Source organism: Lissotriton vulgaris, chromosome 12 (assembly GCF_964263255.1).
Source record: "Lissotriton vulgaris chromosome 12, aLisVul1.2, whole genome shotgun sequence".
NCBI lineage: Eukaryota > Metazoa > Chordata > Amphibia > Caudata > Salamandridae > Lissotriton > Lissotriton vulgaris.
In genome coordinates this window covers 605,654,735-605,671,657 of record NC_141700.1, presented here as the reverse complement: position 1 = coordinate 605,671,657, position 16,923 = coordinate 605,654,735, and the positions used below count along the sequence as shown (strand labels likewise).

Here is a 16,923-nt window from a genome sequence, read left to right as displayed (position 1 = left end):
TCCACCCTGGGGGGCAAACTGTTAGGCACTGACAAGAGCCTGGAGTTCTATGAGGCCTTGTACTTTCTTTTACCCCTTAGAACAAGTCAGGCTTCTGGAATCAATTAGTCTTGGGTCTGTTAGGCCACTCGTTTCTCTCAGGCCTTACACCCCCTCTTCGTTGTCAGTGCTGCCCTGTGAGGGGAAGAAGACAGACGAGCGGGAGGCCTAACTAGCTCTCCCTCGCCACCCCTCACTCTTACCGGCTTACTTGTGTGAGCAGGCAGCAGGCGGATCCTCCGCTCACCCTCTGGGCTTGAAGACGCTTCTCCCCTCCTACTCGGCCTCCTCGCTCCCTCACAGAGGAGCGGAGACCTTCCCAGAGCAGGACCGAAGCGCTGACACGGGGAGGCAGCCTCGCAACAGGGCTGCTCCTCACCGTTAGGATCTGTCCCTTGGCGCTCGTCCAAGCCGCCTCCTTCTCTCGGCTCTCCTCAGACGCGGACGTCGTCGACTTCTTCACACACGGCCTCTTCCGCGCATGCGCGGGGGTAAAGCGACTCCACACCGGACCTGCTCAGTCCTCGGCCCCTCCTACAAGGCTGTCCCCGGTTCAGTGGGAAATGTGCGCGCTGGCGCCTGGCAAAAACACTACGCCCTCACTCTTCTCACCCACGGGGACCAGGGAATTCCTCACAGGACGGCGCCTGCGTCCAGCGACGGCCTCGCTACCTCTCCTCACAGTTCCAGCGACCTCAGCGCTAATCCAGCGCTATTCTATCAGAGCAGGCTTGGGGGTCACTTTACTCAGCCTTGCTCGGCTTCCGCCTCTTTCAAGGATGGCTCCTCTCCACCACTCGATTTCGCCCAGCCAGTAAGTGATGAACTCTGGGGGGGGAAAAGGGTCTGCCACTAAAGAAAGTCACGGCAGCCAGTGGCAGAATACAGATGTCCACTGCACGAGGGGGGGGAAAGGGACCACAAGGATTTACCCCTACCTCTACTGGACACTGCTCAAGAAGAGCCTCTCTCTCTCTGCTGGGCAGAGGACTGCGCACCGCAGCACTGCAGTCTCCTTCTCCTGAAGACTTCCCCTATATTATTTAGACAAGGGGCAAGCTAGGCGCCCAGGGTCTCCAGTAACTTCCCACAGCGGGGCCAGAACAAGTAACTAAAAGGGGAGTAGTGGGGTGGATCAGTAAGGCAGCTTCCCAGTCCAGGAGGTCAACCCTATGTCTAACCTTTTCCCACCCTTAGCCACAGCCTGTCCTCCAGCTGACTTCCACAGGTAGACAAAATGGCTGCCCCGCATTCCGCCTTATATAGGCTGCCCTTCAGTGGTCCAGAATGGACCAGAAGGTTCTGGAATGCCCTATGTTAGGCTATGGCCAAGTTCTGTGTGTGACAGTTAGGGCAGTTGGTGGCCACCATTTTAGGTGGTGCCAACTTTCCTGTCAGAACAGGCCTCTGGGCCTGAGGTAAAAGATTATGAGGGGGAGAAAGAACACCTATCCCCCTGGCCAACACCTACAAAAAGTCAGTAGACACAAAAATTAATAAGGGTATGAGGGGCAAAAAGGGGACAAAATAAATAAAAATTAGGAGGGACTTCGCCAAAAAGCCAGACAGGTCTAACAGGCCTCAACCATCTTTTCAGTGATCTCTTCTGCAGTGTATGAAGTTGTAGTTGGGGGAATTTATAAAGTGCACGTTTACGCAAAAGGTCTTTTGGTGTATAGTTTGTTGTAGCATTCCTTGGATATTTGTGCTTGTATCCCTGTCAGCACGAGGTATAGCCCCTTGTGTAGGATAATCAGCCTCGTTCCACTGTCCACTGTTGGCCAGTTGTCTCTGTGCACAACAACCACCTCCCCTCCACACACCTGTCAATAAAAAATAAAAAAACAACTTTATTCGGTTTTCATGATAGAAACACCATAAAAGTTCATAAAAATACATTTTTTACACGTTGATTCAGTTAATAAAAACAATTAAAAAAGAACGGGAATTAAAAATACAATTTATAAAAACACAGTGTTTAAAAGTGACTAGACTTTTACTTAGATTCTTTGTGCTCAATTCATTCGTTTGAATATCAAAGGTTAGAGCGGTGGCTTATGCAAAATTTCAGAAAACATGCAATTGCTTTTGCTATTAGTTCATTTTCTAGATATTGTAACGCCAAGTATGCTGGACGACATTGGCGTAGGCCCCAGTGTTTTAATATGGGCAGTAGCCATTGTCTGCGGGGTGCCTCAAAAAACTTGCAAAATAAAGTTGTATGTATGGTTGACTGTTGTGATTGGGAATCGCAAGGACACAATAAGGATCTTGATGACCAGTCATTCTGTATGGGAAAGGAAACCATTAAGTGGAACAAATTAAACCTAAAACGTGTCAAGAGCAGTTTTTCAAATTGAGTAATTTTATACATCAAATAGGGTTCAACGGACAGCACAGTTTGTGCCAGTAGACTCTGTTGGACAGAAGGTTTATGTATTTCTTTCAGCAGGCGTATCTGGCGCAAATGTGAAAGACATGCTTTTCTCAGCTCTAGTTTGGAGATGTTATTTAAAGATAATGGGTCTGTAAAGAAATGTTTGTGTCCCATATCTGTTAAGAGGGCTTTGACGTAAGCTGTCCGTTTCATCCTCCTGTAATTGTCAAGCGTCTGTATATCTTGTATAATGAATCTGGTTAGATGGCACTGTTCGGTAACCCAGATTTGGCGCCATAGCATTATAGGCTGGGCTTTTATGATGTCCTCTAGATAGTCTATGCCCAACTCTTCATGGCAAGCATATGTGGAGGAATTTTTCGGTAGCCCGAGTAGAGTTCTTAAAAAGGAGTTTTCTATTTTTTGTAAATCAGTCACATTTGCATACCCCCATATCCCTGCCCCATAAGTAGCGGTACTGACACATTTGGCCTTATATATTTTTAACATTTCTAAAGGCGGTTTATGCCCCAATTTTTGGGCAAATGACCTCAGTGCCGTTGTTGCTATTAGAAAGGATAGTTTCCTGGCATTGATTGCTGCCTTCCACTTGAATTTGTCATCAATTACGATTCCCAAGTATTGATAAGTTGATGTTCTCTCCAACGCTTCTCCTTTCACAAATAGTCTTTTAGGTTTGACACTCTTTTTCCCCGCATGCATAGTAAAAGTTTTCTTCACATTTAAAAACAGATTCAAACTCAGCATAAATTCGCAATATTTATCCAACACTCGCTGTGATTCCACCGAGGTTCTGGCAAGGATGACCGCGTCGTCGGCATATAATAAAGCAGGTATCTGCCGACGACCAACTGAGGGGAGATCTTTACTTCCTTCCAGCATGGCGGCCTCAAGGCCGTTTGTATAAAGGGTAAATAAAAAAGGGGCCAGCACACATCCCTGTCTGACCCCCTTTTCCACACTGAAACTTTCTGTCAATTGGCCCTTTGTCCCAAATCGCACTCTGCCTGTTGTTCCGGTATAGAGTTCTCGAAGAAAGTCCACAATAGGAGGATCAACTCCCATTGTGAGAATGATCCTCCACAGCCTTGAGTGTATAACGCAATCAAAGGCTGCGGATAGATCTACATACGCCATATGGAAGACACTCCCCTTAGCCTCTAAGTACTTTCCTGCCAATAAGGACAGGTTTAAGGCTTGATCTACAGTACCTAACCCCTCTCGGAATCCGTACTGTATATCTGATATAATATTATTTGTAGCTGACCACTCCTGGAGTCTCTCGAGAACGATCCGACCAGCGGCCTTCCCAAGAGAGTCCAGGAGTGAGATAGGCCTGTAGCAGGTTTTCCATGATTTTATTAGACCTTCTTCTACAGTTGCATTTAAAACATTCGTCAAAAGCGGGGACCAAAGTTCTTCCTCGTGTTTGAATATGTCAACGGGAACCCCGTCTGGCCCCGGGGCCTTACCTATTTTTGAGGACTTTAATGCTTTCTTTACCTCATCATGTGTGAAATGCAAGTTTAATGGATAAGTGACTTGATACAATGAATCCATTGGTTCCATACTATATGATGGCCCTAGACCAAAAATATTAGAATAGTGATTTACCCATTCATTATTGGTGATTACAACATCAATTGAAGGTAAATCCTCTTTACCTGTGAGGTGTGGTGACCTTACTATTTGCCAGAACTCAGCGCTATCTTTAAGCTCTGAGCTTTTCTTAAGACGCTCCCATAAATCAACTTTTATCTCTTGTTTTCTGTTTTTCATCACTAGGGCATACTCTCTTCTTAGAGTGGTAATTTCCTCTCTGTCTCTTTTATCCTTACCGAGCGCTTTTTTTTAATTTTGAGTGTGCTTTAGTGCAGGCTGGATTAAACCAGCCTTACTTCGCTTGGTTTTTTTGTTTACAGGTTCTAGTGAGAGCCTTTTTTATATTTTGTGTGATGATATTAAAACTAGTTATTACATTACTACTTTTTGTCTCACACCCTAGGCAAAGTAGTATCTCCTTTTTGCATGCTGTGACTATTCCTGAAGTAATCGCCTTTTTATCTATCTATCTTATCTATCACACACCTGTCCTTTGACAGTATTTTTGGACAACGTCGGTGGAGAAGCCCACCTAGGCAGGACTCCTAAATGCCTTCTGTGAATACCGAAAGTCTTAGAATTAGGATTTTTCTCAATTTATTAGTAGTAAAGTTAGGACTCCTAACTTTAGGACTCCTAAACTGAGAATAATCCTAATTTTAAGACTTTCGGTATTCACAGAAAGCATTTAGGAGTCCTAAAGTTAGGAGTCCTAACTTTACTACTACTAAATTGATAAAAATCCTAATTTTAAGACTTTCGGTATTCACAGAAGGCATTTAGGAGTCCTAAAGTTAGGAGTCCTAACTTTACTACTACTAAATTGATAAAAATCCTAATTTTAAGACTTTCGGTATTCACAGAAGGCATTTAGGAGTCCTAAAGTTAGGAGTCCTAACTTTACTACTACTAAACTGAGAAAAATCCTAATTTTATGGCTTTCGGTATTCACAAAAGGCATTTAGGAGTCCTAAAGTTAGGACTACTAACTTCTGTGAATACCGAAATGAGTAAGTGCCTTCTGTGAATACTGAAATAGTAGTAAGTTTAGGATTGAGTCTTAAGTTCATTCTGTGAATCGGGCCCACTGCATCTTCCAAAAGACTGTCAAAGAGGGTAGCCTGCTCCAACAGGGTGTGCATCCAGGCTGTCAATGTCTTGACCTGCTGTTTCAGCACCTTTACCTTTCCTTCAGTCTCTTTGGAGCACTCTGAGACCCAATGGAGATCCGAGCACAACAGGTTCACCTCAATGGTAATGGCATCCATTTTGTGCTCCTAGACCTGCTTGGAGGCCTCGGCCACCACCAGAATTTGTGAACGTGAGGGCTCCACGCCAGTCATTGGAAGTTGCATCTCTCCTCCACCCCCACCGCATTTGTTGTTCGGGCTCCAGTGAAGCGGTCCATACACAGCTGCTGCCATTCCCTCTTGACCTTTCCACACACCATACTGGATTCCTCAACAGATGTGGTGTCCCACAGATCAGAGGGTTTTCAGGTGCACTGCAGGTCCCCAATGTCCGGTCTCCACGTGGAGCGGGCACCTGGGATCCCCGGTGGCCCGGAGCCAACAGCAACGTGTTTCTCCTAGCAGCACAAAGAAAAATACATATGTGTAGTAATATGTGCAAAGCAAAGTAAAGACTGCAGCTGGGCATGCACGGGACATATGAAATGGCTAGGCCTCTCGCTTCAATTCACCTAGGCAGGCTCCCCCACACATACCCCTCAGAGCAAGGCCTGCCCTGCTAGCAACTCCTGGAGGGCCGGCAGCACACCTGTTTCCAAAGGGAGAGGGTTACCAAAACCACCCTCTGCGTTTCTCCCTCAGGATATGGTATGACTTTCTCCAATCTTGGTGCAGTACTTGGGTGCTGTTAGATCGGCCTGACCACGGTTTCTATTACCTCTCCCTTGAACGTATAGGTCAGATTGATTGCTAACCCCCTCTTTTATTCAACCCAGAAGACAAAAGCTGAATTTTTGTTCCCTCCTGTAGAACGTTCTGCCCTCTTCCCCGGGCACTCTCTCTTCTCATCCCAACCAGCCTCATAGTGCTGCTGATAGACCTTGCTCTGTCTGCTTCAGGCTGGTCAGAACTAGTAGGCAGTGATGTAACTAGATCATCACCCTGCCCTACCCCCTTCCTTCTTTGGGGTGAATCTAGGAAGCGGTGTTCACAATCCTCCACCCCTGCCTCTGGCCTATGCTTTCTTCATGACCTGCATGTCACAGCATATCATTTGACCTGGTTCGGGTCAGGTCAGCCATCATTTTCTTCCTTATCCTGCTGGTCCTGCCCTTTAACCTTCCTGTATCAGGCCGAGGTGGATTCTGATGTACTGTCAGTGATGCAGTCACCTTCCCAATGGTCTTTGGATGGTTCCCAGCCTTTTTTAGGTATCTCCTAGGCAGCGCTTGCGATGTCCGTTCTAGACATGCTGTATTCAGGATATGGGCTTCAAGCTCCATCTATGTTCCTTCCGTGTTTTTTTGGCTCCTTTGAGTGTCTTTTGAAAATGCTTCTTTTTCATTTGTTTATTTGTTTGTTAGTCCCTCCTTAGTACCTCCTTCTCTCCTGTTGTAACCTTCCATAAGGATAACTCCTCTTACATATGTCCTTCCCCTGTATGTTTCATTAACTATTAGTGAACACTCTGTTGTTAATCACTTTATCGTCGTCGTAGCTGGGATTGCAGGCACGACAGCTAAGCACTTCCCCAACATGTTGTTCTTATAATTGAAGTTGTGGTATTTTTTTTATTTCTTTCATTCTTTCATTTCACTTCCTTAGTCTGTGCTTGTAGTGTTTTTCATTTGTTTAATTTCACTTCCTTAGCTTGCGATGCTGGCGCAAAGCTCTCGTTCCCATAAAATTTTACAATGGCAGCTCGACCACATGTTTTTATAAAAACCCTATAAGCGGTGGAGCTTGCATTCCCATTGCATGCCACCTTTCTATTTTTTAAATATTTTTTATTATTTCCAATGCAGTGTTTAATCTTTTACAATTGCACCCGTATGACTTTCTTTCGTGCTTCACGGCTCAACCACATGTTTTTTAAAACCTGCAAGTCGCAGAGCTCGCGTTTCCATTCCAAGCCAACGTTCTTTTCTTTTTGTTTAATTCTGCACCGCACTTAATCTATTACAATGGCAGCCGCGCACCTTTCTTTTGTGCTGTATGGCTCACCCACATGTTTTTAAAACAATGAAAATGGCGATGAGGAATGTGGGAGGTCCCTCAGTTGGCTTCCAGTGTCCAAGCTGCTCTCTCCGCACTTGGGCTGCTCCCTCCAGCATGGCCACTGAGCTCCAATAACTGCACTGTTTACTGCCTACCTGAGCTGTCCTCCCCCAATCCTAACACAAACAGCGGAAGAGGTGCAGGGAGCATCCCCTTAGAGGCACAGGAGGAGCTCAATCAGCAGCAGCCATTACTCCCTTTAACATATAGGCTGCTGAGCTCTCCCAACAGAAAATGCCCTCTGCCAGGAATATGGCTTCCCAGCCAGCTTCTCGTACCAAAGGCTCCCCACAGAGGCACAGTACTGCAAATTCCCCTCCCCTGTATGATGTGGTTATCTCTGGTGGTGGCATAATCGTTGGTACCTTACAGTGCGCTCTTCTTGAGTAAAATGCCCCCCATATCACAATGCTACCTGCACGGCAGAACCCCTGCACCAGATTTGCTATTCCCTATCTGTCTTTGTGTAGAAAATAATGTTTGTTACATTTTTTTGTTCACAAACAATGTCTCAACAGTAGCATAAGTAATGAAACAAAGACCACAAACCAAGGAAAGGGTGCAGTACCGCAGGCTGCTACTAGGTGTCCTTGTGGAGTTGTAAAGGGACCTCTATAAGCCACATAAGGTACTGCACCCTTCATGCAATTATAAAAATACAATTGCAGCTGAGCATACGTTTTCATTTATTTTGATTAGAAGTGAGATTTTTGTTGAGCTTGCATTTTAAAAATACATCACAACAATGGTGCATTTTTAAAACACACTAACAACATTCTCACTTCCAATAAAAACAAATAAAAACGTGTGCTCAGCTGCAATATTTTGTTTTATAATTGCATTACGGGCTCAGTACCTTCAGCCGCGGTCGGTAGTGGGATGACCTGCAAGGCGGTGACGTAGAGAGGGGGAGGGGCAGGGTGGGGGGGGGGGGCGGGGTAGTAATGTATGGATTACAGAGTTTTACAGGTAAGTAAACATATAAATAAATAAAATGAATTTTGTTGCGCTCACTGCATCGCATTTGGTGATGCAGTGCACGCAACGAAATTCATTTTTTTTTATTTATATGTTTACTTACCTGTAAAACTCCGTAATCCATACCGCTGTGGAACACACAGTAGGTCCTGAAGAATTCTTAGCTAATAGCCTAAACAAGCAGAAACATGTTGACCAATTTTACACACTAAAATCGGATGTTACTGGCTACACTAACAAGCTAGTCTACATCCGTCTCACTTATTTTAACGGTCATTGGTTAGCCTTTAATAAACTAGTTGATAGGCTAGAACCAGATACCTTTTAATTTCACGTTCTTTTTCACAATCACGCACACACGCACTTGAACATCCTGCTCCGCTGTAAACCAGCCGTTGAAGTACACCAGGGAGGCATTCGGCCTCTCTGGTGGAACCCTATGATGAAGCATGTCACCGACCAGGTCAGTGAGTAAGGTTCTTTTACAAACACTGTTTTTTGCCCTTCACTGTTTTCTTTAACCAGGTGTTCCCTGGTTGTACTATAGTCACTCTTTTGTTGTTGTTTATTGATTAACTAACTTCTCTATGATATGTGTACGTTTCTAGCTGACAGAGGTCTTCTTCACAAGAGAGGGTCAATCAATGTACAAACCTCAACCTAATGAGTTGGTGGGATGCATGAATAAGATCCTATGTAAGTAATATAAACTATAGTGGTGTGTGCTTTGGATAGAAGGGGTTTCCTAAGTAAAATGTTTTGGACATATTGTGTGACATAAGCAACACTGATTGCTCGCCTTCTGAGTTGTTAGGTAAAATGCTGCCTACTCTGCTCTTCAAACTGGCTGAAAGTAGTCTGATTCCAATATAATAGTGATATGCCCATCATTGCGGGCCACAGGGTGAAGTCACAACATAGGCTGGAGACATTTGTGTAAGATGCCTGAGTTCCGATCTCACAACTGTGGTGAATGTGTGTGGCTGGGATATGGCAAAAAACCTTAAAAAGTGTGTTTGCTACTCAAGGGACATAAGATATAATTTCTGCGGGGGAGATGGGGACAGGGGATTCACGAAGGAATATTGCAATAATGCAAACTCTGTATCCTTACCAATTATGATTGCCATCTACTGTATTCTACGGATGCTATGTGAGATATACCTGCTGATTATTGTTTTGGTTTTCAAGTAATAAATAAAAACATTTTTTTAAAAGTTTGTTTGCTTTAGAGTGTACAATTAATTTGTCAGTCCGAAGTCTCATTGGGTAGGCAGTGGACATTGTGGATGCGAAGCTTTATTTGGCGAGTGGAAGTTCTCAATGTTTGATTCAGTTAGTGATTATGTACCAAACTCGGATTCTGGTGGAATTGGTGTTTTTGTAATACTACAACTGATCATGTTGATGTCTCCGATAAACATGATGTTCTGTTTAAAGGACGTTCGGCGTGTGGTCTTCCTATAGTACAGATAAACACACAAGTGATAGTGGTCTGGTTAAATTAATCTCAGCTACTGGTAATTACTCTGGGCCCTATTCCAGTCCATCATCTTTTGGCCACCATACAATTTCAGATTCAAACCACTGATTTTCAAATTAGCCTTGTCCGGTTCCAATAGGAATAGTCCAGCCCAAACTGTCAGACTGGATCCCCTCTAAACTAGAATGCAAGCAACCACAGACCAATGCAAATGAATGAAATTCCTGTTGTTCAAGGATTGTCCTTGAGGAGGGCAGAAATGACTTTCTAGCTTCTCTATGTGGATTCAGGTTTGCTGGCGCATGTACAATACGATTCTCATTCCTGCTTTATTCCCAATCACTTTCCTTAGGAATGTGGTGCTGCCTGGATTGCAAGCTTGACATATGTAGCTCTCCTGAGTTCCAGAGTAATGCGCAATGGCACTCGACAATGTTCTTTCTGTTCAACCTTATTTTATACCATAGACTTTTTGTTACGGTAATTAAATGTTTTACAGTCCTTTTGATCCCTTTTTCTTTTTTTTTTGTCTGCCTTGGTCTCATTTTGATATTTTACATTGGCTGTCTCCCTAACTATGTCTGTCTTTTAGTGGAATCATGGTTGACTATTCGTTATGGTCAGCAGGCACAGAACTGGTATTATCACGCCAGATATACCACAGTTGTGGATTTAGGGCCTTGTAGTACTGTGGTATTTTGTGTGGCCATTGGTGACATGGTGCTTCTATCTTAAGATGGTTTTGTTATTCCAAAACAATGACTGAAAGTGTTGTTGGCATGTGGTTGCAGGCTTGATGGTTCATCAAATATTTGCTTAACTTCCTAAGAGGCACATTAGTAAGAGAGCTCCGCTGAGGGTCCTAAGAAGAGCATGGCATGTGAGAGATCGCTCATGGGTGCCAGTTGAAGACTTGGCAATACTAGAAAAATTCCTCAATCTGTAAGGACTGGGATGATTAAGAGGGATAAATCAATAATGCTCAGGTTACCAGAAGTTATAATTAACCTTGGTCCTGCCATCCTTCCCAATCTTAGTTTCCCTTACTCCCACCCTCCTGCAGATCTCTTATTGACCATTTTTGTCCTGCTCGTGTATTATAAAGTGGACTTCTAGGTGGATATTTATTTATTTATTTTCGAGATTTTTATTGCGCATACAAATACCCGGAGGTGTCTCGGCGCATAAGGGGCTAAGAGCGATCAAACAGCAGCTTACTGGTTAAACAACCATGTTTTTAATAGCCTACGGAAGCTCATCAGATTGGGGGCAGTTTTAATCGCCAACGGCAGCAGATTCCACAATTTGGGTGTGACCACCAAGAAGCACCTATCTCCCCATGTAACAGTTCTTGTGCGAGGCACTGGAAGAAGGCAGGTGTTGGCAGATCTAAGCTGCCTCTTGGGGATGTACAGCTGAAACGCTTCTGTCAGAAATCTAGGCCCGACACCCTGTATTGCCTTATAGGCAATGCAGAGGGCCTTAAATTTAATTCGGTTCTCTACTTTTAGCCAATGTAGGTGACGAATGGCAAGAGTAGTGGACTGGCGACGGGGGATGTCAAGAGGAATCCTTGCAGCCGCATTTTGTATGGACTGCAGTTTCGCTATGACATGTTGCTGAGTGTTTAAAAAAAGGGCGTTCCCATAGTCAATTCCCAGCTGAGGTAGGGAGGTAGGGCAGTAATTTCTTGATTTTCTTTAAGATAAATAACGCAGATGACACAACCTTGTTGACATGAAGGCTGAAAGACAACTTGCTATCAAAAATAACCCCCAGATTTCTAACCTTCTCTACCGGGACGGGTGGAGAGCCCAGCTGGACAGGCCACCAGATGAAGGACCATTCCGGAGAGAGCTTACCGAAAGTCATAATCTCGGTTTTATCCGAGTTAAGCCTCAGACAGTTGGAGGCCATCCAGGTGCTAACCGCAAGCATGGCTTTTTGGAAATTGGCTGCCACCACTGGGCCGTCCTTGTGGATTGCCAGGACCAGTTGGGTATCGTCTGCGTACGACGTAAGTCGCAGTCCATGGGCCTTTATTATCCTCGCTAAGTCCGCTACATAGATATTAAATAGCGTAGGACTTAGCGAGGAGCCCTGTGGGACTCCACAGGGGAGTGCAGAGACAGGAGAGTAGAAATCACCCAACTTCACTGTCTGGGTACGGTTGGCCAGGAAAGATGAAATGAGATCCCTGGCCATGCCGTTTATCCCCAGGGCTGCGACACGGTCGATCAAAATAGCATGGTCGACCGTGTCAAAGGCCGCAGACAAATCCAAGAGGATCAGGACGGCCACACCTCCCTGGTCCATGATGGCTCTGATCTCATCTGAGGCCTTTATTAAAGCGGTCTCGGTTCCGTGCCCATTCCTGAAACCAAACTGCGTTTCGTCGAGAAGTTGGTGAGTGTCGACGAACTCCGAGAGTTGTTTGTTCATCAGAGATTCGCAAATTTTGGCAGGAAAGGGGAGACACGCAATTGGTCTGTAGCTGGCCACAGCTGTGGGATCCAGGGAGGGTTTTTTCAAGAGTGGTTTAACCACCGCTTTCTTCCATGGGGTTGGATAATGACCAGTTTGAAATGCAGTGTTGCAGATTTCCATAAGTGGTTGCGAGATCACTTCGCTTAGGTTAGCCATCACAGAGGGAGGGCAAGGGTCCAAGGGGGAACCAGACTTAATGGTGGAAATGAGACTACTGATGTGGTCTTGTGTGATGGAGGCAAAAGAAGAAAAAAAGATCGTAATCATGATCTAAGGTTGATTCATCCCTAACACAGACTCTGGGTTTGGTCCTTATGTCCCCCTCAAAAGATGAATATATGTCTGCCACCTTGGTAGTAAAAAAGGTGGACAGAGCATTACAGAAGGTCTGAGAAGGTTCAACCCCGGGTCCAGTGGGAGGAGTGGACAGTGTGGTGACGACTGAAAACAGTTCTCTTGCGGAGTTCTTGGCATTCTCTATTTGAGCAGAGAAAAAGGCACTTTTTCGAGCCGTGATCGCCCTTTTATATATTGTAAGGGCATCCTTATAGGATTGCTTGGCTATGGGGCAATAGAATTTCCTCCAACGCCTTTCTAGGTTCCTACAATGCTGTCGATGGAGCCTAAGTTCTTCGGTGTACCAGGCCGCCGACGGAGTTGTTCGGTTGGGTCTCGTACACTTCTCCGGGGCCACTTGATCAGCAGCATTCCGAATCCAATCTTGGAAATCGGAGGCTGATAGAGCAGGGTTGCCTCTTCCCATAGGACGGGATAGTGCCAGAAGATCTGACATCTGAGGAATGTCCACATTCTTCCAGGAACGAGCCCCTGTACTTGTTCGTGGCCTGGAGGGGGGAGGATTAATAGACCGGGTGTGTATCCCAAAGATAATAGCCCTATGATCTGACCATGTGAGGGGAAGCGTATCGAGTACACATATATCAGGGTTGTTGGTAAATAGGCCATCTAATGGGTGTCCCGCCTGATGAGTAGTTCCCTTTACCAGTTGACGAAGTCCTAGAGTTAAGAGGTCAGCAGTAAGTTGAATGGTTTCATGGTTATCCTGCTCTTCCAGATAGAAATTAAAATCTCCCAATATCATATATTCTGTGGTTCTATGTCACAGGAAAGTATAAAAAATATTTGAATTCATGGGTCCAACGTGGTTGCCTCTTTCCTAGACTTGACTCGCTCTCATGCTGTTAAGTCTGTGCTGAGGAAGAGTAATTCTATGAGGATCTTAGGTAAGTAGTCACAAGGTTTTCCATTGCTGATTTTCTAACCCCGCTCTGATGGCTTCTTTTAATTTGAGCATTCTCACAACATTTCAGAAAATTCCATTATTATTTTCTCACATGTTCACAAATGGCTGTCTCTTTTGTCACTTTCATTCTGTGTCTCTTCCTTTTTCTGTTTTTTTTATTCGCTCCCTTATGTATTTTGTTTGAGGCCCGATCTCTGTTGTTTGAGTATTTTTTTATGAGATCGCTAGGGGTTTTCCTTTGGCACTTCCCAATTCTCTCACTGGTGTCCTGTTTGAATTTTCCTTCTTGCTGACTTATGTGTTGCTTTCATACTTGCTACATTCTCGACTATTTAATACATTATTGTTGTGCTTGTGTACCTCCCTGGGTCGCTCTCCTTTGCCTTCCTTAATACTTTGACTTTACTATCCTTTAAGTTTTGTTTTTGTCTCAGTCGGTCTCTCCGATGTGCTCCTACCTCTGCCACCTCTATCTCTAATGCTGACTTTTGCCGTTTTTTCATTCACCCATAGTATGTATCGGTCTAGCTTCCTGTTTAACCATTTTACCTTAGCTCAAATTACCTCAACTGCCCACTGTTTTCTAGAGCATTTCTTCTTTGCTGTTCGACCCTTTTGTTTCTGAAGGACCTCTCTCTTAAGTATCCTTTATTTTCCTCTAGCAGCCCAATAATGCCTTTTCCTCCCTTGCATATAATCTGTCTCTCCATTTTGCCCGTAGTGTAACCTGCTGTTTGGATGGTGTATCTACAACTACAGAAGCTTTTTCAACACAGCGGTGACCATAGTCAGCCTTATGATTGGAATATTCAACTACGAGGAGGTATGTGAAGACCCACACCCTTCATCCCACACTCTACCAGTGTGTGTGCAATGAATTGCTTAGTATACAAGAACTAATTAACTTATGCCTTCTAAAAATGAGATGCGTCTGGGTTGTGTTATGTCAAAGACTACGATATTCGATGAAGTCAAAACATGACAGCATTTTATCCTATGCTGCAACCGAGATTTACAGAAAGAGAACTTAGATGTTTTACACCCTTAATTGAACTCCCCATTTCATCCTTAGATTGCATGTGCTTTCGTTAGAAGTAATTCATATGTTGGCTAGCACATTGAAATTAAGCAGCAAGAAATGTTATCTATTTTAACATTCACTGTAAGGTTAAAGAGTGTCATGCGCAAAGGGAATTGTGTATGGACACTAAGCAGAGACTAGAAAGAGGTATCCCTTTAGAGAGCACATTGGAAATCTCCTAGGGATTGTATGGAAGCCCTCACTCACCAACCTGGTTGGTGACATGCTTCATCATCGGGCCCACCAGGAGAAGCCGAATGCCTCCCTGGTGTGCTACAACGCCAGGTTACTGCGGAGCTGGTTGTTGTGACAGTGATGTGAAAAAACATGATTTAAAAATGTCTAAGCTGTCCCAAACAAAAAATGTATTCACTGGTCAGCTCGACATGGATTAAAAGATATGTGTGGGAGAACTACCAAAGATTATGTTGGAAGTTTCCACTTTATGGTGGGGTCAACATGTTTCTGCCCTTCTAAGTGTGTGATTATCCGTGCATTCTTCAGGACCGTGTTGCGTGTACCTCGGCGGTATGGGCGCGCTAAGGCCCACCCTGACCAAAGGACGTGAAAGTTAAAAAAGTAGAAATTAGTGTAAAAATAGGTGCAAGAAAAACAAACCACAAGTTGTGGGAATTACCTCAAATACGAGGAACCTGTGTAGTCTGTAGAGATAAAAAGACATACAAACATGTAAGACACAACATATATATTATGCTTTATGAGTAAAAGGTTTCTTGCAAGGTTGGTCTCTGCAGTGGGGTGCTGTATATAGATCTGGAGGTGATCCAGGTGCCATAGGTTATGAAATTAGTGCAAAAAACGCTGTACGGTTGCCAAGGGGGGCATTACAGGCGTGTGAACATGCACTACGGCAAAAGATCATAAACCACGTGACAGGGTGGCTCGTTATACAACACAAGGGATTAGCGATCAATAGGCCATGAAAATACGGCCAAAGGTGCTAGCCTGTAAATCACAATCTAAACAAATGTGCAAGACATAATAATCTCACTTGTTTTTTAAAAGATCCACACCCCATAGGTCTCGGGAGGGGGTGGAGGCGACAATGGCACACCCTGTAGGGGGACATTAGATAAAAGAAAGCTTTGTGAGGATTAAGCGCCCGTTAATAGCGAAAGCATGAGTTACTTAGCTCTTAGTAAGTGCTGTGGAAGAATCTTACGCCCGCAACGCCTGGCACCCGCTCAGCACCTAGCTTCTCCTTCTACCGGACCTCGTGGATACGAGCCGGGGAGTGGAGAAAGCTAATGAGGAGTGCCGGTAGGGGGCCGGGCCGGGCGATGCGTGGCACACCACATCCAATCCGGAGCTAACATGAGAAAGAGGCTTGGAAGGCACGAGAGATTGTCGGCCAATCCGGAGGCTGGAATCGAAAGGAGGCTTGGACAGCAAGCTTGTCCGCCGGCCCGGGATTCAGACAGTTTCAGAAGGAGGCTTCAAAATCAACTTGAAAATCAAGCTCCGGTTGCTGATACAGACGCGATCCTGGGTAGACCCCTGGGAGCACGAGTAGTTCGTGACAAAAAAATAACAAAAAGTATTGATAATGTTATGCCCTGAATTCACATTTAGGTACAGGGTAATTATGATTACTATATTTGTTAGGGTTAATCATAAGTACATGGTGAAAGGAAGATTGTAGTGAGGCGGAACAGTATAAGGACGGAACGGGGACTGATATTAAGGGGACTCTTGAGTAACTAAGGTCCCGAAAGTATAGGTTGTCATTCATGTTAACACTGGAAAGTGCAAAACATAAATATAGAGTTAGTGAGTCTCTGGGTGAATCGACCCAAGAAGGAATGGCGGTCTGATTCCGTTTTTGAATAGTTCAGAATAGGGAGACACAGAGGATTCTATGCGAGGCGGAAGGCCGTTGTTTCAGGGTTCTTATATCAGACATAACTAGAATGTACAGAGCGGCTGGATAATCAGCCTTTTATTACTGTTGACCATGGAATATGGTCATTAAGCCCATGTAGATGTGTGCCAAGTCTGTACACCCAACGTTGCTCCTTTTCAAACAGTACCTTGGCGATGTTCCTCTCTGAATCAATCTGTTCTATAATGGTCCATTGGAGGTCGTTAGGTGTGTGGTTTTCTTGCAGGAAGTGCTCAAGTTTGGTGGTTACTTTGCGGCATCTGATATTGCTCCTGTGTTCACTGATCCGTTGTTTTATTTTTCGGGTGGTCATTCCCACGTATCTTTTCTCGCAGGTACATGTGATAAGGTAGACCACATTCATAGAATTACAATTAGTATGTTTTGTTTGTATCCATGTTTTACCCGGTTCCAAGGAGAGTTGTTTAGTGCGGGTCGTC

The 16,923-nt window shown here is 44.6% G+C and overlaps 1 protein-coding gene across 1 annotated transcript in view; it reads left to right on the top strand.

Moving 5' to 3' along the window:
- The window catches only part of PKD1L3 (polycystin 1 like 3, transient receptor potential channel interacting), a 1,100,724-nt gene that overhangs the window by 1,023,120 nt on the left and 60,681 nt on the right, over nt 1-16,923 (top strand). Inside the window, exon 29 of the mRNA XM_086945530.1 lies at nt 14,221-14,322. Coding sequence (XP_086801656.1) covers nt 14,221-14,322 — 102 coding nt within the window. The remainder of the gene's footprint in view (nt 1-14,220; nt 14,323-16,923) is intronic.